Raw genomic sequence first — 23791 nt, 5'->3', positions numbered from 1 at the left:
AAAAATTTATTTCAGAAGACAGACAGTTACTCTGGTGAGCAGGGTTCACTTCACAACCAGCAACCCAGCTTATTCTTACGCTAATGGTGGCATAGCATTATGCTAGAATTCACGGTTCAGTGGATCATCACTCATTTTGGTTCATCAGAAAAGTCAAGCTTTAGGTGTACCAGAACACAAAGAGGACTGATTCTCCCATTTATTCTTTAGTCCTGCTTTGCTTTACTGCTTCACTAATAATAGCCACAACCTTACAGGGCAGAAAATAAATTTTTACTACTGCTGCATCATGATGGTTAATTATGTTTTTATAATTTCATTTACTTATTTCTGCAGCTGGAAAATGAAGTGGCACAGTCACGTAGAAATGAACTAACACAGCAAGGGTTTTTCTTCCTTTTCAGGCACAAAAATGTCTATGCCTTTTATCTTCAAGACAAAGTGCTACTAGCAGACATAGAAAGAAGTATGAGATTTCTGCTCTCCAAACTAAGTGGACAAGTAGTTCCTTTCTGCATTCATTGTAGCAGTTTCAACAGCATGCAAATAGCATTTTTGGTTTCTTATAGACAACAATTGTTAAGACTTCACCTCCCCAATAATCCATAATTCCACTTTTAACCAGACTAAGTAGACAATAGCAAAGCTGATTCAAATGCGGTAAGACAATCTGACAGTAATTAAATATACATTCTCCTGACAGCTGACTTCATTTGTGCAACTTCTCCTCCATTTAGAACCAAACATGCCACGAGCTTCTTGGATGTGGCAATCCTCCTCTGAAATAGTCTGTAAAAATGATTTAACTCTTGCAAAAAAACAGTTTGCCTTATGCAGAAAACAGGTGCAATGAAAGCCTGTTGTTACAAAAGACAAAACCCCCCAGCTATTTCTCTGAAATTATCCCAAGTCTTTCAATCCACAGAATATCTGAAACGAATGAAAGCGGCATCTGTGAGAACCAAACCATTCAAACTTTTTCAAAGTAAAGCTCAGTTGACTAAATACAATTTGAAAAAGAGTCATCAACCTAAACTACAAGTGCTATTTGAAACTCTCATAGGTCACTTCAAAGTATGATGCAATGGTGTGTATGTAGTCCAACATTTACACCCACAAGAGCTGGCAGTCTTGGAACACGTTATCTTGATATTCAGATTTGTTTTAGCTGTTTCACAATACACGTGGTGCTTACAAAAAAACAATCCAAAGCCAACCCCATCAAGAAAATGGTTGCCATCTCAATGAAATCCACTCAAGTCCACTAGTGACTGAGTTGAAGCAGTGATATAGATTAGTGAGAAGCAATTATATACCACTTTCAACCTGAAAGTAGCAGATCTCATTTTATAGGAGTACGATCTGCATCTAAAATCTGCATATACTACAAAACTCAGTACAGAAACAAAAATATTCTCCATCTGCAAAAGCTGAAGTCTGTGTGATTATTTCTTTTCTTTCCTGTCCAGGGACAGTGCTATAGCTCCTGCTTCCCATGTGGCTGACATCACAGTTGAGCTTGGTACTCAACTGAAAAAAAGAACACCACAGCTATGGTTATTTAGAGTAAAAAAATTTCTTTCAATCATGTTCAAAGTCAAGTTTGCAACCATGAATGCCCACTTAAATTAGTGGGTATTAACAAAATTGTGTGTAAAGTTTTAAAAGGGGAAAAAATTTTCACAACTACTTCAAAATTAATAGTGTTAAATAGCTACCCTGTGTTATCCTCCTCTTTGTTCTTCTAACAATAGATAATCACAGTATATTTAAACTGGAAAAGGAAAAAAAAAATCACTTTATTAAGTGCTGAAAAATGTGAGAGGCAGTCATCATAGTATGAGACTAAATGCAAATATTTAAGATAACCAAGTCATTTAACTAATATGGAATAAGCAGAAATTGTTTAAAAGTACTAACAACACAAGCACACTCAATCTCTTCTCTCTGAATATTTATCTGAAGGCTACAATGATTACTATGTGTAGGAAGGTAGACTACAGACAAAAATTGAGCTACGCTGTCTGGCTTTTACAAAGGCTATTAAAAATGGCTTAATTTACTTTTCTTCCTCTAATGCAGCATCAATTCAGTATGAAGTTCCTCTTCACACAAGAACCAACTGCTTTCATAAACTAAAGAATCTGCATTGTACACAAGCTGGAATAACTTCACACTGGCAGCATGATTTCCATGGGTTTGTATTCTGCATAGTTGTCTGTGAACTATTTCCCTTTGTACCAGAAAACTGGGCACAAAATACAGCTGCAGATCTCCACACTAAGACAGACATCCAATCTTCTGTAAAACTGGAAATCTGGCAGGATGAACTGGCAAAAGCAGTCACCTGGCAGTTTAAAGGTGTTAGCTTTGCATATGATACATTCAAGTTTCTAGACACAAAAATGTCTGTTCTTTCAAGAAGCACACAACACAAAATAAGCACTACAGCATCCATTGTCACAACTTTTTACCTCTTCAATTCAAAATGACCTGTAACTCCCACCTTGCCTGCTTCAGATACCAGAAAATGAAACCAGAACCTACTTTAAGATACTTATGATATAATGCAGTGGGACTGATGTCGCTCAACACATGGTATGAGTACTTTTTTGTCCTCTCCTCCCATCTCTCCTGCACCCTAAGCATTCAAACTGCAGTCTCTGACAAAAACAAGGCAGCCTACGGGAAAAGGAAAGATCACTTTAATAATATCCATGTAATAAGCCCCTAGAGGGCTGACTATTTTTTTTTTCAATACCAGCAACAATTTGCAAGCACTATTAAGTAGCCTCGAACTGCAGTACCTGTATGACACAAGGGTGTCCCACTGTATTCTCTACTACCTCCTTCAAAGTGGAACTATGCATAATCATTAAGACATGCTAGTTTCTTTGTACCCAGGTAATTAGCGGGGTGGCTATTTTTTTTCCCTCCATCTCCAATCTTCAGTAAGCTATCAGCAATACTTAAACTTTAATTCCTGCATTAAAAGAATATTAGGGTTTTTGTAGCTCTACAGAAAGAGGCAGCTTGCTGGAAGGCTACATTTCAGTATAGGGTAAGTCCTAGTTCACATTCAAATAAAAAAACCTTTCAGAAAAAAAAGCCTCAAGTTCTCCCAGGGAATACTGAGGCAAGAGACGTGCTGTTTTTCAAAGACATAATTTCATATCAAGAGGTATAACACGAAGGACAACTTTGGTGAGGCATCATTCACCCTGAAGTACACACATGCTTTTGCATCAGAAGAACATACAGGATAAAAGATTAATGCTGCCTGGATTCTTTCATGCATCCTAGAAACATCATTATCAGAAAGTATGATAAAGGTTAGCATTTATGCACATGATTGTTCATAAACCCAATTCTTCGACTCACTGAGACAACTCCATGGATTTCATGCTGTTACACAGCAATTAGGACATTTTACTTGTATCACCTCTGAGCATCTATCACACATACACATTCCGTTACAGAAAAAGTGATTCCTAGCCACTGGAGAACTAAAGAGCATGCAAACTGAGCCTGAATGTCCGTGCAAATAATTTAAATGAGTTCTTTAAGATCATGACAAAAAAAAAAAAAAAAAAAAAAAAAATCACTTCAGCACAGAGAGACACCAAGATCCTGTTCTTACAGTTTAGAACCTGTCTGAAAACAATAAAAGATTTGTTTAAAATAAGGCACAGATACTAATGATTTAGTGTTTAATACTGTATTATTGATGCTGTCAAAATACAACTTTTGGCAGTTAGAAATAGCACATTATTTTATTAGGTATTTCTCAATAACGATCCTCAAGTCAACCTTACCTTGCCACTAGAACAAAAGCACCATCCACAGTTAACAATTTGGAATTCCACATGTGGCCACAGATTTACATTGTAAGCCCATGTATTCACATAAAGCCGCATTTCTGAATAACAGAGTATTTCAATTAAGTACAGTGATTACTTGTTATCAGAAATAAATGGCCATAAGTTACTTCATTTTGCCTATTAAAAAAACAGGAGAGAACAGGATGCAAGTTTCTATCAAATTTACTGTACTGTCCTTGAGGAATCTTAAGTCTCAGTAATTGCTACCCAAATGATGAAGCTAGTATTTACATTACTTTTACACTTAAGTGCTCAACAGAACAGTAAAGTAGTACAAGAACATTGTCATATTATAGTTCCTTTAAATTTTTAATTGACAGCAAGAACATTTGAAAAGTAGCAAGTTCCATCTCAAACCCTTTTCAGGGTGAAATATCTCTAATGGTCCATAAAAATTCTAGCAAGAAGAATTTGGCTGCCTGCATATCTCCAGATTGGCCCCCTGGAGTTCTCCATTCTGGGACATCCCTGAAACTCTTTCCTGTACCTGATAGCCCTGGGAAGTGCAAAACATTTGGTTCTTTAAAGAAGACTCAAATAACCAAAAGCATCAAGTTCTGATGACAGATTTCTAGTTGGCCTTCAGAAATGCGCAATAATGATATATAAATTAAATACAAAATGAAGCATGAGGCCTAAAGCTGTTGACCACTAAACAAATTGAAAACAAATCTATTTCATCTGTAAAGCAAAAACCACTTGGGATGATCGAAACACTTTTCTCCTGCACATCACTAAGAGTGCGTATGCTTAACACTGGGGAAGACAATCTTCTAGGTACTTGGTTGGAAGTAGACTATTTGGTGGTACCTGCTGTGCATGTGTTTGTGTTTTAAGTGAACAGCTGGCACTTGGTAAGTTTTCATTGGAAATGCGTGCTTCCTAATCATAATATAAAAAAATAGCAAGTCTAAAATAAAAACTCTTTCAGAACTATGAAGCTGTAGCTTTTAAAATAGTACAGGATAGCAATAGTATAGTAAAAAGTTTATAGCTGTATTTTCAATGTTATTATTGGTACGAATTTTCCATTGGTGATCAGGCCAGAACTCAATTAACTTTGCAAAAGCTCTTTGTCAGTTTATTAAAGGCGGTAGTATAAAAACGGTGTGATTTCAATAACATGGCCTCATCTGGCTGTAAACATTTCAAACAACAGACATAAATACCAATGATAAAAAGTAGTGTGGAAGAGACTATTATAGAAATTGTTTTTATGAACTTGAAAAGAAAAAACAGTAGATACATTTAATACATTTACTTATTTGCATGTAGTTTAAATGATACAGAACAAGATTACCATGTTAGAAATCCATGTACAATATAAAAATATGTTAGACATAAATTCACCATTCTGCTGACATTTGCAGTAACTGTTTTTCCAAGCTTAACTTCAGGTATTTATAATATTTTTCACACGTGAATCTTTGTATATGTGCAATGCTTCATTAACTACACAATATGAAACCCTGATTTTGTAGTTTTTCATCACAATCTGAACATAGTAGCTATTTGCATCTTAACACATTGGCTTTTTGAAACACTAGTAATTAAGGCATCTTTGCTGTATAGTTTCTCAATAGTGCAAACAAAACCTGTCTTTAACAATTTGATTAAAACATAGAAGAAACTGATTATTCCAAAGGTTTTAATTTTTAACATAACTGAAAGATAGTTGTGCATTTTGGAGTTCTCTTGTGAAAGAAATTTGAAAGCTCTCAATGCTGATTGCTTTTGTTGGTTCCTTGTAACTGGTTCTGCTGTCTTGTCTTCATGACAGTGTAATTCATCTTAAGTGATCTTGTAGTAAAATACAGTAGCATTTAAATGAAAACCTAGTAACTGAATGAATTTCAAATGCAGCAAAGGCATACAGTTTTCATAGTGCACTTTCACCTCACTGAAGTAAAAGACATTTTTCCACTTCAATGTGAAGTAGATTGTTAGGATTTTATTAGTGGTTTCATCAAACAGCTTGACAGTTCAATTATCTTCTGTCATTATTTCTCAAAAGGCTTTTAGAAATAGTCCATATTTCAGGGATCCTTTAGGGGACCGTTTCACCACATAAGCACACAGTTTCCCAATCATGTCAGCGTAGCTGTAATAAATAAGCATTTATATTCTAGAAGAAAAAAAAAAGAGAAAGTATTTGTCACATTACTTACAGCTGTAACATCAACTGGATGTCTGAAGCAGGTTAACCAATCAGGACCATAATACAAGAACAATTACATTTAGAATCTTCAAATCATAGCAGAGTAGCAGTTGGAAGGGACCTTTTAGAGATCATTTAGTCCAACCTCCCTGCAGAAGCAGGTCCACCTAGATCAGGTTGCATGGGAACATGTCCAGGCAGGTTTTGAAGACCTCCAAGGAAGGAGACTCCACAACCCCTCTGGGCAGCCTGTTCCAGGACTCCGTCACCCTCATAGTAAAATAGATTTTCCTTATGTTTAAATGGAACTTTTTGTGTTCCAGCTTCATCTCATTATCCCTTGTCCTGTTGCTAGATACCATCAAAAAAAAAAAGGGCTGCCTCAACCTCCTGACACCCACCATTTAGATATTTGTAAATATTAAAAAGATCCTCCTCAGTCTCCTCTTCTCTAGACTAAACAGCCCCAGGTCCCACAGCCTTTCCAGGCAAAGATGTTCCAGTCCCCTGATCATCTTGGTAGCCCTGAGTTGGCCTCTCTTCAGCAGTTCCCTGTCCCTCTTGAGCTGAGGAGCCCAGAACTGTACACAGGACTCCAGATGAGGCCTCACCAGGGCAGAGGAGAGGGAGATAAGAACCTCCCTCTACCTGCTGGCCACACTCTTCTTGATGCATCCCAGGATGCCATTGGCCTTCTTGGCCACAAGGGCACATTGCTGGCTCATGTTCAGTTTATTATCACCCAGGTCTCTCTCTGCAGAGCTGCTCTCCAGCAGGTCAATCCCCAGCCTGTACTGGTGTACGTTCCTTCCCAGATGCAGGACTCTGCACTTGTCCTTGCTGAACCTCATGAGGTTCCTCTCTGCTCAACTCTCAAGCCAGTCGAGATCCTGCTGAATGGCAGCACAGCCTTCTGGGGAATCAGCCAGTCCTCCCAGTTTAGTGTCATCAGGGAACTTGCTGAGGGTACACTCTGTCACCTCATCCAGGCTGTTGATGAAGATGTTGAACAAGACTGGTCCCAGAACCAATCCCTGTGGAACTCCACTGGCCACAGGCCTCCAACTCGATTCTGTTCCATTGATCACCACTCTCTGGGCTCTGTCATTCAGCCACCTCTCAATCCACCTCACTGTCCACTCATCCAAGCCACACTGCTTGAGCTTTCTGATGAGGATGTTATGGGAGACATCGTCAAAAGCCTTGCTGAAGTCAAGGTAGATGACATCCCCCTCATCTAGCCAGCTGGTTATGCACTCATAGAAGGCTATCAGGTTGGTCAAACAGGATTTCCCCTTGGTGAATCCATGTTGACTCCCCCAATAACCATCTTTTCCTTCATGTGTTTAATAACTACATTGAGGATGAGTTGTTACATCACCTTTCCAGGGATGGAGGTGAGGCTGACCAGCCTGTCATTTCCTGGGTTGTCCTTCCTGCCCTTTTTGAAGACTGGCGTGACATTGGCCTTTCTCCACTCCTCAGGCACTTCGCCTGTCTCCCGTGATTGTTCAAAAATGATGGAGAGAGGCTTAGCAATCACATCAGCCAGCTCCCTCAGCACTCTAGGATGCATCCCACCAGGACTCATTGACTTATGAGCCTTAAGCTTGCCCAACAAGTCTTTAACCTCTTCCTCTTCCACCCAGGGCAAATCCTCTGCTGTGCTGGTCATCCTACTATCCTTGCTGGACTGGGCTTCCCAAAGGCCAGCCTTGGTTGTAAAGACTGAAGCAAAGAAGGCATTCAGTACTTCGGCCTTCTCTGCATCCTCGGTCACCAGGGCACCCTCAGTGTTTAGCAGTGGGCCCACATTCCCCCTTGCCATCCTTCTGCTGTTGATGTGCTTGAAAAACTCCTTATTACTATTATTAGACCAAATTTTAGAATAAGTAATCTTCAAGATTAAATTAATGTTGTCAATGGTATTCCTTTATGTACTAAAAAATCTCCAAGAACAGTGCGATTAGTTTCCAAAGCCATCAGTTTAGTCTATTTTCCTCTGTGCTCTGCATGCACAGAGAAGAAAATAATCATCATGAGATCATGTACTTGAAACACATTTAAGAGTGATATTCCTTCACCACATTCCTCTGATCTTCTTGTACTACTCCTTTTGCTCCTTGACTTGTTCAGATGGCCTTGGTCACAATCTATCCTGATACACTTTAAGAAGCAGGCAAATTAACAGAAAGGGAAAGTGATTCCAAGAGAAATCAACTCTGTAACTGCTGGAAGAACTGGACAGCCAGTATTACAAGCTCCCATTGCTCTACCAGTTGGGAGTTAAAACTCATTTATTCTACATTTGTGCTGAAACCCTGCAATAAGTTACTCTTGTAGAGACACAAAACTGAAATCAGAGGTGCAGGACACTCCCAGAACACAAAATAACCTGCTTGTTTAGTAGACCAAAGTGACAAATTCTGTAGCCATAGAATTATAGATTCCACAAAACTCCTTCAGATGCAAGTTATTATTTTCAAATTCACTCAAATCCTGCACGTAACCAAATATCTGCTTTCAGTCCTTTCTCACAGTCTACCTTCATTAGCTCCCTCCATGTGGAGATGTTTCTTACTAAGTCTTGGTGCCCAGCTTCAGAAAGTCATGTTTATGGAGATGAACAGCATGAGCAGAAAATAATGCATTTACCAGGCACTGTCACTGTATTACTGATACCACAATGTACTGAGAAAAGCAAACAGGGATTCATTCCAGCTGGAGAGACTCTTCCCCTCTCCACAAACTCATCATTTTCTATGCATTAGGCCAACAATAAGCTTTAGAATTGATTACATTATTCACTTGCTCCAGTCACCTGATGTGCAAATGCTATCATCATTGCTGGACTAAGATGCTCCATGCTGCATTACACTTACAGCAGATGTCAGAAAACATCTCTCCTTTCACATCCTGCCTACTCTGTGCTCCTTTTTACACAAATGTTTGAGTTTATTACTATGAGTTATTTAATTATTAGGGAGATGCTTTCTCTGTAAAGAAAAAAAGGATAAAAATAATTCAGTGTTAGCATTCTAAACCACACTACCATTTGCATAGGGAATCCACTCCACATTTCTGTAAGTGTGCTATAGACTTGAGCATTACTGGAAAACAGAGTAAAGGTGTTTTTACCCATCAATAGTTTGGCACAATTAACAGGAATATTGCAAGTGACACAACTGGAATTGTTACTGAACATGACAGGAACTAGATTACCTTGGCTATATTACCAGTATATCCTGGAACCAGAGTAAGATGATTCTCTCGTTCCCATAATCCGCTTAATTGTTGTTTTAAAATATGAATATTTCTGAAAAACAATGAACACTTGAGGTTTCATCTGGGATAGAGTAATAACATATATACCACATTTCAGTAGACTTTTTGACTGAAACATTGTTATACTGCATTTATACTTAGTCTATATGATAGATATGCCATAATATCTGAAAAACTGTGATGCAACTTCCACAGCATTTGTACAACCCCAGTATGACTGTGTTCTAGGCTTACAAAAATTCCAGTAGAAAAAAAAAAAAGAAAAAATATGACAGTCTTTAAAGCAAGGTTCCAAACACCATCTGTATCATAAAAACAGAAGAACTACTTTTAAGTACTTTCAAGCTTTTATTCTCAGCTTATGAGCATTTTTTTTTCTTTTGTAGATAAGGTATGCTCCCACTGATCAAAGTTAAAACAGATTTTAAGCTGGAATAAGCTACAGAGCACATTTAAATGTTTCACAATACTATACTCACCCATCCTCCATCTTTCCTGTATGTGCAGATAGTTCTGACCACCATCTTTTAATGACAGCCTGAAGCCAGTTTAAACCAACTATTACATATCTGTAAAAACATATTTTACACATTATGCCTTTTTTGTTCCTCTTCCAATATCTACACGTCAGCTGGAGTGTCAAGACAAATTGGTAAGCCACTTGCCTATGTTTTCAATTTCAAAGTGGTAACTGAAGTGGTAAACTGAAGCTCTTGTTGAAAAAGTAGAAATTCAGGTATTTTGCCTGAATTTGATTTCATAAACATTCTGAAGCCTTGGTGCTATTCTGTTTTACTCTTTAGGATAAATAAATCAGTCCCTCCCTGGTCCTCAACATTACAGAAAGGAGTTTTTGCACCACTTGTTTGTTAAAGGAGAAGGGTTTACAACAAAGCTTCCTTTAAGGTAGGTGTTTCATGAGAAAGGTAGGGTTGGGACAAGGGGCAGAAGGAACAAGACTCAGAGGACTATACACCATTAATTTCTGGGGCACTGCACAGCTAGGAAATAACAGTGTTTTGAAAATATCCAAGAGAAATACTTACTCTTCATATTTGCTTTTAAGCAGTGATTTCACTAAAGGCAAGAGATCTACACAGCAGCCAACTGAAATATATGTTTTTTCTTCCTGTAAACTTTAAAAAAAAAAAACCCACAATATTTCAGAAGTGCTTGAACTTCAGTGTGGTTATAGCAGATTGTTCTATCTTTTTGTTCTCACCTCTTTGTAAGCACAGGAAGGCAGTCTACTACTACTCCAAGATCCTGTATCCTAGAAAAATTAAGAATTAAATCAGAGATATTACTAGTAGACCACAGGTTGAAGGACTTGCTTCCACTGTGATGTAAAGAATAACAAAGATACAACATTTAAGAAATCCCTGAAACTACTGTGAGATATTTGGGATTGCTGCCACTTTAATAATAAAGAAGAGACACTCAGTTTACCTCACTAAGTAGGCTACGAGTTCACTTATACTTCTTCGTCTCCAGAAAGTTAAAGCTACGTTCAGCCTCAGATTCCTGCTGAAAAGAACTTGAGCCATAGTTTCATGGTCCCGAGAAATCTGTGTATTTTTTAAAATATAAAAGTATTTTACCACAAGTTAAGTAGCCAGCAACAACACAGTAAATGCTCCAATACAGTAATTTAATATATGAAAATACTTTCCTACCTGTTTACTGATATTTTAGAAATTTAGCTAACAATAGCCTTAAAATCCACAAGTTTCCCTTAGAAGAGGGCACAAATAGTTTAAGACTACTTTACCTAAAAGCTACACTAATAAGGTCTGTAGACACCTAAAGGGATGGCTCTATTAATTAAATAGAGAATTACAGGTTGATGTTTATGAATGCTCAAACTTTGAGAATTTTATTTAGCTGCTTATTAATTCCAACAGTTTAATTTCAAGTAATTACATGTATTACTCTGAACATTGATGGAAAAGGCTCATTTCTGAAAAAGCTTATTCTTGGACTGAAGTTGAGGCATTTTATTGAATTAAACCCTGGACTGGAATGAACACTGCACAGGCACCCACATCTCTCAAAGTAGTTAAATGAAAATCTGGTGATCTGGTCTTTAGTTTCTCAGAGGATGAATTTTCCCCAGTCTCCTTCACTCTTCTTTCCCTAACTTCTTTATTCTACCTATTCTGCTGCCCCTTCCTTGAAACCATCAAATTCAATGGAGTACAAGACTATCAGATCTGTACCTCCCAGCTCACTGGACTCTCAGGGCCCTCTCTTCATGGCAAATCACACTTAGAGTACCATGAAAAAACATGGTGACAGTTTTTGATCTTATCTTCCCTGCCATGCCTCACTTCCAACCTAAATGGGTAACAAACATCTGTGGTGACAGAAATGGAAATTTCAACATTAAGGGACTTAAATGGCCTTCGCTATCAAAAAACCCATTTAATTAAAATAGCTGTCATTTTTAGCCCATTTCAGAAGTCCTGCAAGCATTCACTGGATTTCATCAAGCAATCTTAATAAGAAATCCAGTTACTTTCATACTCTATCAGTCTGATGCTGCTGTTGAAAATGGTTTTATCCTTCAGCATCTTATTCCATCCATACACTAGCACTTTCACACTTCCATAACCATGTATGTGGCCATGTGTCATGCCAGATAATGAAATCCAATCTGGTCAAAAATCAGTTTTCCTTTGGTGCTGGTACAATTTTAAACCAAACTAGCCTGGCAGATCTGAGCTTCTGTGCTGACACAAACATGGGGAAAAGTGGCAGGACTACTACTGCTGGCAACTGTTTCACTGTAAGCTGGCATATAAAGACAGTAGCTCACATGTTAAGAAAATCAATCTCTCTGAAAACTTTCACAGCTAACCACACAAAAAACCTACCAAAAATACTTTTAAACAAAAGTTTCTTTAAGCTCTACTTACCTCTGAAAAAAATCCATTATATTTGGATAAGGGGTCTTCTGTTTGAGGTGAGCCAGCGGCACCAGAATTCATCAGGTGTGTAGGACTATCATTGTACAGTTTTGCTGGCAGATTCCCTGCACAAGCTGTTTCATTTTCTTTATTTGCCATGTCACAGGCCCTAGGTTTAGGGAACTGTTTCTTTCTGTAACAAGGCTTTGGAGTATAACAATGAAATTTTCTTTTACAATATACTATTTTGAAAAGAGAGAGGGGACTGGTCACCGTTTTTCCAACTGTTATTCTGCAATAATAAAGCAGTATTTTAGTGAAGGTTACTATAAACCTAAGCAACACTTTGTGTTATTAAGTTAAAATATATCACTGAATTCATCAATCAACTTGCAGGTTACTTAATATTTTAACCCCTAGATACATCTTCATGACATTTATGTTATCAGAAGTAAGAGCTACCAGCAATATTTTTCTGCTGCTTTTATTAATGCAGAGATTCATTATTATGAAAGTCAACACAAGAAGGAATTACTGTCAGTAAAATTAAGATCTATCTTCTATTTGTGTCTACCTGGATGTAGTAATAGATTTAAACTGCTTCTTCCTCCCTGCCTCCCTTATTTGAAACTCTGACTACACAGCACAGCCCTATTACCTGTTTGTGTAAGCAGCCAGCTGTTTTGGACATTTCTTACCCTGGGAAAAAGGGAATAGAAAAAAAGAAAAGAAAAGCTGTGTTACTAAGAAGGCTCAAACACTTGTGCAGTTTATCAAAAAGTTCTGCTTTACCATGATTTAAGTTTACCACAGATATCTTCCCTTCCATCTACTCTTCCTACCCTGCAACTACTAAACCACAGCTACATGAACCTTCTTGTAATCTTCAGGTACTTCACAGTGCCCTGCAGATGGACTAGCTCTGCCACAGCTGTCCTTGGAGCACCATGGTCAGCTGTAGGCCCAGCTACCTTTGGCAAGAGAAGAGGCAGGCTCTTCAGTTACCAGCAAACTAAAAACTGTAACTAACAAAAAGCCTTCTGAAATCTGACACCAAAGTTACATTACTTGTCTCACACATACATTTAAAATCCTATAATCACAGAATCTTAAGGGTTGGAAGGGACCTCGAAAGAGTAGCTCACTGATCAACTGTCTCATTTAACTAATATAAAAAACTGTGTAACAAACTTTAGTATCATGGTCAGGTCTGTCCTTATCTCAACCCTTTGTGACCAACACTGGGCACCAAAAAAGACTGTGGTAGTTTAGCTCTGGCTGACAATAACCAAACCACACAGTTCCTCACTCCTCCCCACTCAGTAGGATGGGGAGGAGAATCAAGAGGGAATTCTAGAGCTTTGTGGCTTGAGATAAGAGCAATTTAATAGAACATCAGAGAGAATAAGGAGTTACAATGACAGCCAAGGGATAGAGCAAATGAGCAATGTCTGGTGTCATTGCTCACTGAGGCAGCCAGACAGAGAACCTGCAGTTCCCACCCTTGTCTCCTAAGCCTGACATCAGTATGGCAGCAATGGGCTGGCCACGCCCCCTTGCAGCATCTGAGGAAACTTAACTCTATCCCCACCAAATCCAGGACAATTAGTGAATAAATTACTAAAACAGAAACGTTCAATCTAAAAAGATGTATTTTCATATAGACAGGTACTATGCTCATACACTGCAGGCATTTAAACTTGAAAATTTACATTACTGTTAACATTTACATTGTACACATCAGCAAAACAATGCTATGATCTTTGTTAACTCCAAGTCATAGGATTATGTGGATTTTAATGCATCATTTCAATAAGTAAATAAACAGAGAATATTGGCACCTTCACCACTGTTCAAAGTGATCTTACAAGTTACTTTACCATCCTAGTGTGCCTTCTGTACTCCAATGCCTTATTCTTCAGCCAGTAACTCAGGTTAAGAGGTTGAGAAAATGTTTCTGACTACCAAGAACAGAGTAAAAATATATCTGCTACTAGCCATGTGGTAGATCAAGCTGTACAGTAACTATATCACAGGTCCCTTTCAAGGCAGGTTTTTCATCCACCCCCATCTCTCACTTGTACTATGTAGCTCTCTTGGCATGATAGAATTCCTCTACTGAAACAGTTCTTGGTTAGACTGCAGGAAAGCAGGCATGAGTAAAACCCTATCAGTACCTAACTGCTCATGTGGAAAACAATACACACATCTGTGCAGCCACTGTCTGTGACTATTCTAATCCACAGTCTTCATAGTATAATTGCTGATCAAACTAAAGTTCCATTGCACATCTAAACATGATATGACCAATAGTGCTGTGCTTCTAGTTTTAGACTACTCAGAACTATGAATTTGTTTCAATGTTTACTTCAGTTTCAAAGAACAAAACCAACTGAGCCATCTTACCTCCTTCATGATCTTTTTAGTGGAAGAGGAGAGTCTTTTTCCTGGGAGATCAGTGGGACAACCTTCAATATGCAGTACTTTCTGTTTTCTAACATTGTGGGCTTCAGATGCCATAATCTCTCAAATCCCTGTTTTTAAGGGAAAGACGTTTAGTTCTTTTTTTCTAAAACATTCCATCAACTTTCTTCGAGTGCAGCAGTGAAAACCAGTTAAGAGAGTTGTATTTTAACTATTCACAAGATGTTCCATCATATAAATAATCCAAGACACCACGTGCTAGCAAATGCTAGCTGGAGACCTCATCACTAGTAGCATGCTGACAAGAAGTTCAAAATTCCTATTTAGCTTTCAAAATAAAAAAAATAAAGGGAACAAAAACAAGCCCCCCAAAGAAACAGAGGCCACCTGATGGTCCAATAACTGTTTCTAAGTGAAGAAAGGCAGCTAAATAAAAACAGTCCCTGTTTTTCAGGAAGAAGGCTAACCTCATCAAAATAGCAAAGGTTGAAAAAAAGGAAGTGAAAGATCTCCTCTTAACTTATTGGTGTATTTGGCCCGCATCCATTTTGCTCAACATATAACTTCGGCTACTTTTCATATTAAAAAAAAAAATTATTGCAGAGTTAACCAGTAAGAAAATATCCAAAGTTCTTAGTCTTAAAGTCTTATACTTCTACAAGAATCAAACCCAAGACTGAGACAGTTGCACAAAGGGTTTTGCTTTTTTTTTTTTTTTTTTACCTGATTCAGAAAATCCATTGCTTGAGTCTGGATTCAAAAACTACATCACTGTGGAGCACTATTCTTAAAATGCAAAAGCACTTAAAAAAACCAATCACTTGGTTTAATTTTATTGCTTTCCATGAAACGGCAAAACTGATCCCATGAATGTGGGTGCCCAAATCCCTCCCCTCCACCTTTAGTACCAATAGCCCTATTTATTTTCTTCTATGTAGGCGAACTCTCTCACATTAAGGACCTCAGCATTTAAAACACTAAGACACCAAGCACTGAAAAGCCAGATGGTTAACAGTTTATTAGCCACAGAAAATCTTTTTAATGCAGCACCTAAAGGCCATCAAAAAAGCAAACAGGTGACAGGCTCAAAGCACAGTAGGTGTATTCTCATAATGCATACTAAATTCTACATTGTAAGATTCAGTGAAAGACAACTTTTTCAAATGCATCAGTTTTCTTTAGAATAGGATCAGTAACTAAATAATCTGATTTGAGACAACTCTTTTGCTCAGAAATGAGAAGATAACGGAGATTAAACCCTTATCCTGTAAGATGAGAGTTCTCAGAATTACAATTTCAGCAATCATTGCTAATGGCAGCACTACTTAGGATAACACCTTTAACAGTTGCTGGTTCATACTTTTCCAGATACAAGGCTAGCTTAAGACCAGTTCACTAACTTGGCTATTTTCCTGCATACTATGGAAAGGTGACAGAAGAGCTGGCACCCTGTTGAGCTGTCCACACTTCCAAGGTTTTAGCATATAAATGAGTAGTAAAAGACATTTTTTCCCTTTAGTTTAGAAGACACTACAGCAAATAATTTATCCTCTGCTCATCAGTCTGGTTAAAACCATTATTTGGACTCAAGATGGGACAAATGAAAATTTAAACTTAGAGCACAGTACCATGTCAAACAAGTGACTTTTTGAAGAAAAAAAAAAAAAAAAAAAAAAAAAAGAGCCAAATCCAACAATCCCAAAATATAAACAAATCCAGCTTTCTAATCAGGCTAATGATGAAGGGAGGAAGCTAGAAGGGATTGGAAAAACATTGGGGTTTTTTTTGGCATCTCATATTTGAGAATGTTGCTGATGGGAAAGCAATAAACTCTAGGAGAAAACAGAAGACAATCTGCAATCACCAGAGCTAAACCTCATAACATCATCCTCTCAGATGCTAAAAAAAAAAAATCCATAATCTCTGTTCCTGAAGAATCATTTTTATGACTACTCCTGTGACATACTGACAGCTTAAAAGTCTTCACACCGTAGACTGACCTCTCCTTACTTGCCTGTTTAATAAATGGTCTCGAACTACCCTCCTCTTTCACGCTAAGTGAAACACAAGAATCTGATTTTCAACATATGACAGCTTTTTACTTAATAGAAATGTAAAATATCAGAAGGCTAGAAAGAAGTGGGAAACTCAATGAGTACATGAATGTTTAATATTAGGCTCTAAAGAGTCTAAGGTAACATCTCAAAACAGTTGAGCTGGAGGTGTCTGAACCAGAGAGAGATTATCCTGGAGAGAAGGAGGTTCCTTATAAAAGGCTGAACATGTCCAAGAAAAATGAAGAAAATTACACACTTTGACAAATGTCATATAAGAAATTAATGCCTCCTACCAGTTGAAACAAAATAAAAAACCTATCAATTCTTTCTTTAAAGACTGGTGACAGAAACCCAAAAGGCCAATAGATGATCAGATATAAAGTATATTGATGAAGTGAAAAAAATGGAAATAAAATAATTAAGATTGTTTACTGTCCTACAGTTTAGAAAGGTTTTCATAACATAACCTGTTTTGTGAGGGTCTCTGATGATATAGAAGCAGCACTAATGAAACAGCTGTAACGTTAAGCAAGGTGCTGAATTCTCCCTTATAGCCAAACACAAATCCCAAAGAAAACATGGTAGAAAACAGTCTGTATTTAAAGATAGCCTCAAGAAAGATCCAGACTGACATCTGTTGTGCAAATTAGTAAAGAGTGTAATAGAATTAGCAAACACAAACAACTAATATATTGGGAAAGATTTAACCTGGCTGTTGTGAAGGCAAGTAAGTTCTACCATGCAAAATTAGCAGAACTCATTGAGAGTATGAAGTAATACAACATGGATAAAGGATATCTAAATGACAGTCTAGACTCTAGAAAGTTTCTTCAAGTCCCTCACTTAAATCACTTGAGGAAACTAAGCAACAAGTGACAAGAGGGAAAGCTTTTGCAAGGAGAAACAGCTAAGAAACAATCACAATCCTTCCAAGTAGTTCCCACACTGAAGAAGGCCACCAGAGGAATCCCATAGAAAATCTATAGTGTTCATGCTGTTCCATATACTCATAGATTACCTCCGAGGGGATGACTAAGGCATTGACAACACAAAGTTATGCCTAACAATGAAGAAGAGGGCTAACGGAAGGATTAGAGAAGGACCATGAGGTATGACAAGCAGGAGCAATGATTACAGATTAACATAAAGCAAAGCCTTCGTGTCTGCAGGCATGAGGAAATTCCACATTCCCATATAGAATCACAAGCTCCGAGCTAATACTTGCCACCCACAAGATTCAGATAAATGACTTTAGATCATTTGGATTGCTCAATGCTCCACATGGATCAATAAACAGTTAAAAAAACAAAACAGAACACTTATGACACTGTCTAGAACCAATTTGGGCCATATTTCAAATACTGAGTGCAGGTTTAATTCTTTTCCTCTCAAAAAGTAAACAAATCCCTCAAAAGACTTCTAAGCAAAGTCACAATGAGCTCAGAGAAAGGTAAGTTAAAACAAGTATGGAATATCTTCCAAACAATCAATAACTGACTAGATTAAGCCTTTTTTAGTCTGGAAAGGCTACTTACAGTAGAGAAGGGAAATAAGACAAGGGCCTAAAAATGAATGGCTTGGCAAAGTTGCATAGAGATTTTTCACTGTCTTGCCTGACATAAGAACGATTAAAAGATGCTAGCTGAGGCAGGTGCAAAAGTAGCAAAAAGGGTGTCTCTGTACAAATTATTATCAAGTTGAACATGCCACAAGATGTTGTGGACCCAAATGTTTACATGGGTTGCAGGGTAGACTGTGTATATTCACGTTAAAATAAATACTCTGAAACTGATTAAATACAGAAACACAATCCAGATAGCCCAGAGATAGAGCAGAATACAAGCAGGAGGATCTGGTACATCCACATCCAATAATAATTTAATAAACGTGACGAAATCTGCTTCCAAAGGCTCAGCAACACTTGATAAGATGCTAGCTGGCCAGCAATTAAAAAGACAAATGATACAAGATGAAAGGCGCTTTACAACTGTTATCAGGTATCGGTCATCTAGGGATAGCTAATTAGACACTACCACCCACTGTTATTTTGGATATGTACAGAGGATTTTTAAACTGGCATTAGATACTTTAATGTCTTGATTTTTTTTTTTTTTAATATTCCCTTGGGACAAGCACAGCTAGTTGTATATTTTCAGAACAATCTCACTAAGATCAATGAACATCTTTTCCTTTACAAAATTTTACAAATAATCTAAGGACAGAATACAAGTCCTTTCAGGTCTGTCTTAGATCTTCATTATACAAGCCTAAACTATTTACCACTGTAAAAAATTAGACTGCAAATCTGAAAAGAGATGCAGGAGTTCATTAAGATAACAGGCTTGTATATTCCACCAATTTTGCCCATCCCATTCCATGGGTGATTTGTGGCAGATGCCAGACATCCTTCCTTTTCCTTTTGCCATCCTCAGTTTTTTGGAAACAAAAGGACTAGAGTAACAGTCGTCGTACATCCTGATAAGACAGCCAACAGATAGCATGTGTGCAAAGTTTTCTTGATGGCTATATTGCTATTTTTCTAATTCTCATCTCTCTCAAATGATATAAAACTCTTCAAGTCATACCAGAATCAAGCAAAGAAAGCCAGCACTGAAAGTTCGTATGTCAAAAGCAAGTATTAACAGCTCTGCCACTCCCTCCCATTATCACATGTTCTGGGCACCACCCACAGACAGGGACAAACTTTTCTTCACTTGTTATGTAATTAACACACACATTAACATAACATACATTTCTTACAGAACACAGACTGAAGTACTTTGCATGACTGCAAAGTTAGTGTAAAATAACTAGATTTCTTAAATCATCAGCAATATCCTTTAAAATAGTCATTCTTTCTGTTCTACTCTTCATCCAAATTCTTAACAGCTATTTTTTCCTGTAGCACTCCAAATACACCAGATGTTCACAGAATTCTCCAGCACCTCAAATTAAATCAAGTGTAAGTTCAAAGATAACAGTAAGACTCTCAGATGAAAAAGTTAATTAATTGTTAATCCCCAAAGAGGGGAGTTCATGCTTTGAAAGCATTCCAAATAGGTATACATCAGGGAACCAGTAGTGGTCAACTAATTTCACTACTCATTATTGGATTTAAAATGCTCACGAGAAACTTCCAAGAATGGTTATTCCAAATTTACTTCTAGAAAGGGTAATTTGTCTACAAAAACAAACTAGCACTATTTAGAAGGGACTCTAGCTTGGTATAATTTCTTTTCAACTCTAACAAATGTTACAGAATCCATCTGTTTTGGTTTTAGATAGCTTCCACATCCTTTGAGTGTAACATTTGTAGTTTTTTTATAAATCCATTTTCAGTAATTTATGCTGTGACAGTTCACCGGGTGTTAAATACTGAAGTCTATTTTAAAAAAGAGTGCAATTCAAGAGTCTAAAGAGTATGCTAATGCATTTCTTTCTGCAATACTATAAAAAGTGTGTCTTATATGCCAGCAGGATACAATCTTTTAATGTGCTATACCTGTCAGGCCATTTGCTCCAGTTTAAAATTTTCTGTGTGGACAAAAAAAATACAAGAATTCCATTAATCTGCAGTAAAGACACGTATTACTCGAGTATCAGGTACCTATTAAGGGTAAGTTAACTTATTCCTAAAATTTAAGCTAATTTTCTTATTACTCTTAAATACGATATTTGTGCATGGCCCACTAGCCCATGCAGTCATAATGAACTCTGAAAATGACAAGTCAGAGGGCAGTTAAGTTTACTGAGATGAACCCAGGTGTGAGTTAGCTCACCTTGTGGAGCTTGTCTAATAACTGAACCTTGCTCACATTCTGGAAAAATATATTTAGAAAAAAAGTCAAATAGACAAGTACCCAGTTTTCTGCATCTGATACTTACAGATGTTAAGCTGCCATAAAATAGTACTACTTGTCAATGTTTTAGTCCTTTCTAAAGACATCCTTCACTAACTAATGAAAAGATACTCTTACCTGTTGATCTTCAGTTATGAACACCCTAGGAACAACATGGTTGGGAAAACTCTATTATTAACATTATCTGAGAGTTGTTATACAGGAAATAAAGTTCCAATACAATGAAGCTCACATTAGTATTTTAAATATGCTTAAGAAACTATTCATAAAACTAAATACTTTTTTTATTATTATTCATTGCTCAACACAAGGAGCTTCAAAAATCTGCAACAAGAAATTTAAAGTCAAACCTAGACAAAGGCATACCAGCAAACTCCTCAAGTTCTAAACTTAGCGGAGGCATGGATACCCAGCTCAAGCCCACTTGGCTGAACACAGTCTGTGGCAGCCTGTGGATCACAGCTGGGGATCACATGAATTACATTACCCTCCAATACACACCTATTATTAACTCTAGTCTGTTTAAAGTTTTTAAAAGGCCTTCCTAATTCATACTCAAGCTTCTTAACCTGGGACCAACATACACAATTGTTAAAAAACAATCTGATTATTCCAATGGAAATATATTGAAAGGGGAAGTTTCAGAACTGGAAAAAGAAGAGAAAATATACATACATGATTTTAGCAATACATATTGAGCCATTTACTCACATATACGATTTTTAAATATAAAAATAATATTAAAGCATTTGATATATATAAAACAATGAAATTTAAAGTTCTAAAGTTTAGGAATTCAATGGTTATTCGAGTTCAATAAAGTAATATTACTGAAATTCTACTCAAAACTATATGCACGCACACTAAGAAGTAGAAATTGCAGCTTTTGACTAGAGCAATCTGTTCCTCCCAATCAGCAAGGCCCAAGAGGCCTTCTGGTATGCTTCAATTCTTCTAAAAATGCCGAATCATCTTTTTTCCTTCCCAGCTTACAGATAGAGAATAGAAGGAAAAAAAACCCACAAACTCATGGGAATGCAAAAATCAAAATTCATGTTCCAAGGAGGCATGGACAAAAGCTGTTTTTAAGCAAGCTGACTTAGCCTTGCTGCAAAGCACAGTGTGTTAAAAAAAAAAAACAAAAAAGTTTCTAAAACTACCCCTCAATCTCTCTACTTAACAGATCTTACTATTCAGAATATCATTATTTCAGATATACTTTCAACAATATGCCAAAATACTCCATCACAACAACAGGAAAAAAATGTGAAAGTGCTTTAATAACTAATACATGATCTGATCTTAAAACATCTGAATATTCCACCACTCCTCCTTTTTTTTCCCCAGTGGAATCTGTCACACCCAGGGAACAAAACCCGTCGGCAGGCCTCACACCCTGCTCGTTATCCTCCCTTTCAGCAGCACTGAAACCTTTCGTTTTTCCTGGCGTTTATCTACCACTGCACACGCTTGCTTTGACTTGTGTCTGACATCATCATTTTAGAAAAGGCAAAACAGCCAGAACTCATTCACTCGAGACAGCAAGCGCCGACGACCGCTGTGCTGCCGGTGGGCGTGTGAGTGTCCCCGCAGCGGCACGGCCGAGGTGCTCACAGTGCGCACCGGGGCGCCGGCAGGGGAGACTTGGTGGGGCCCCAACGGGAGCAGGAGAAGATCCTTTGCGCCCAACGGCGACCAGCCTGCCCGCCCGCAGCCACCGGCCCACACGCCGGGAGGGCAGCCCGAAGCCACATCTGGCCGCAGCCAGCGGCCGCGCCCCCCGCCTCACTCGCCCACAGCCGGTGAGGAGGCGGAAGGCCTCAACACAGATCCCCTCGTCCCCGGCTTCTCAGCGGCCAGAGACGCGCTCTGGCCCAAGAGGCTCTCTGCTCGCGAACGTCTCGAAGACACCAGCCTCTCTAACGCACGCCCCAACTCACCCGCTGCTCATGGTACCGGGCCGGGGCACGCGGAGGGGGAGGAGGAGTTACAGAGCGCTACCGCCGGGGCACGATACCCCGAGCCTGCGCCATTCAAACGCCGCCGCGCTGCATGCTGGGCCTGCCCGCGGCACACCCCGCCGCCCACGCGACCAGGCGACGCCCTCTGGCGGCCTCGCCACCACCTCCCAGCTTCACGCCCCGCCCCACTGCAGCGCCCCGCCCCGCCTCCGCGCCCCGCCCCGCCTCTGCGCCCCGCCCCGCCTCTGCGCCCCGCCCCGCCTCAGCGCCCCGCCCCACTGCAGCGCCCCGCCCCACCGCTGCGCCCCGCCCCACCTCCGCGCCCCGCCCCGCCTCTGCGCCCCGCCCCACCGCAGCGCCCCGCCCCGCCTCAGCGCCCCGCCCCACTGCAGCGCCCCGCCCCACCGCTGCGCCCCGCCCCACCTCCGCGCCCCGCCCCGCCTCTGCGCCCCGCCCCACCGCAGCGCCCCGCCCCGCCTCAGCGCCCCGCCCCACTGCAGCGCCCCGCCCCGCCCCGCCTCCGCGCCCCACCCCGCCTCTGCGCCCCGCCCCACCGCAGCGCCCCGCCCCGCCTCCGCGCCCCGCCCCACTGCAGCGCCCCGCCCCACCGCAGCGCCCCGCCCCACTGCAGCGCCCCGCCCCGCCTCTGCGCCCCGCCCCACCGCAGCGCCCCGCCCCGCCTCAGCGCCCCGCCCCACTGCAGCGCCCCGCCCCGCCTCCGCGCCCCGCCCTGCCACAGTGCCCCGCCCTCCCTCAGCGCCCTGCCCCGCCTCAGCGCCCCGCCCCGCCTCCGCGCCCCGCCCCACCGCAGCGCCCCGCCCCGCCTCCGCGCCCCGCCCCACCGCAGCGCCCCGCCCCGCCTCCGCTCCGCCCCAGAGCCCCGCCTCCGCACTCTGCCCCGCCTCCGCACCCCGCCCCGCCTCAGCGACTCTCCCCGCCTCAGCGCCCCGGCTTTGCGGGGTGCTTGTTGGCGCTGTGCTGGTGGCTCTCCCCCTGGTGCGCAGACTGCTACAGCTGCCCTGCCACAGGGCTCCATCCTTCCCGGCTGCCAGCCGAGTGTAGCTGAGCGCGCCCCGGCGCCGTCACACCCCAGGCCTGACCGAGCCCCACCCGTGCCGCTTTTTGGGAAAAGCATTTCGTCCTCCATTGCCTTGTCGCCTGCAATGGCGCCTCCCCAGGCCTGGGCTGGGTTCAGATGGTCTCTAGTCGGCCTCCTCGCTTCCCAGGTCTCACCCTATCTCGCAGGTCTCAGGCCC

The 23791-nt window shown here is 40.2% G+C and overlaps 1 protein-coding gene across 1 annotated transcript; it reads right to left on the bottom strand.

Annotated features, from left to right (window-relative positions):
* Nucleotides 1-3730: 3730 nt before the first annotated feature.
* On the bottom strand, nt 3731-22641 carry KATNBL1 (katanin regulatory subunit B1 like 1). The gene is made up of 10 exons (XM_061998597.1): nt 22515-22641; nt 14640-14767; nt 12892-12932; nt 12243-12525; nt 10774-10892; nt 10547-10597; nt 10371-10460; nt 9804-9893; nt 9262-9355; nt 3731-6006 (listed from the first exon to the last, which is right to left on the bottom strand). The coding sequence occupies exons 2-10, from the start codon at nt 14751-14753 to the stop codon at nt 5974-5976; spliced, it is 915 nt and encodes a 304-aa protein (XP_061854581.1). The 5' UTR covers nt 14754-14767; nt 22515-22641; the 3' UTR covers nt 3731-5973.
* Between the last annotated feature and the right edge of the window lie 1150 nt (nt 22642-23791).

The sequence above is a fragment of the Colius striatus genome, chromosome 6, assembly GCF_028858725.1.
Source record: "Colius striatus isolate bColStr4 chromosome 6, bColStr4.1.hap1, whole genome shotgun sequence".
NCBI classification, from domain to species: Eukaryota; Metazoa; Chordata; class Aves; order Coliiformes; family Coliidae; genus Colius; species Colius striatus.
This window is presented reverse-complemented; position numbering and strand designations above follow the sequence as displayed.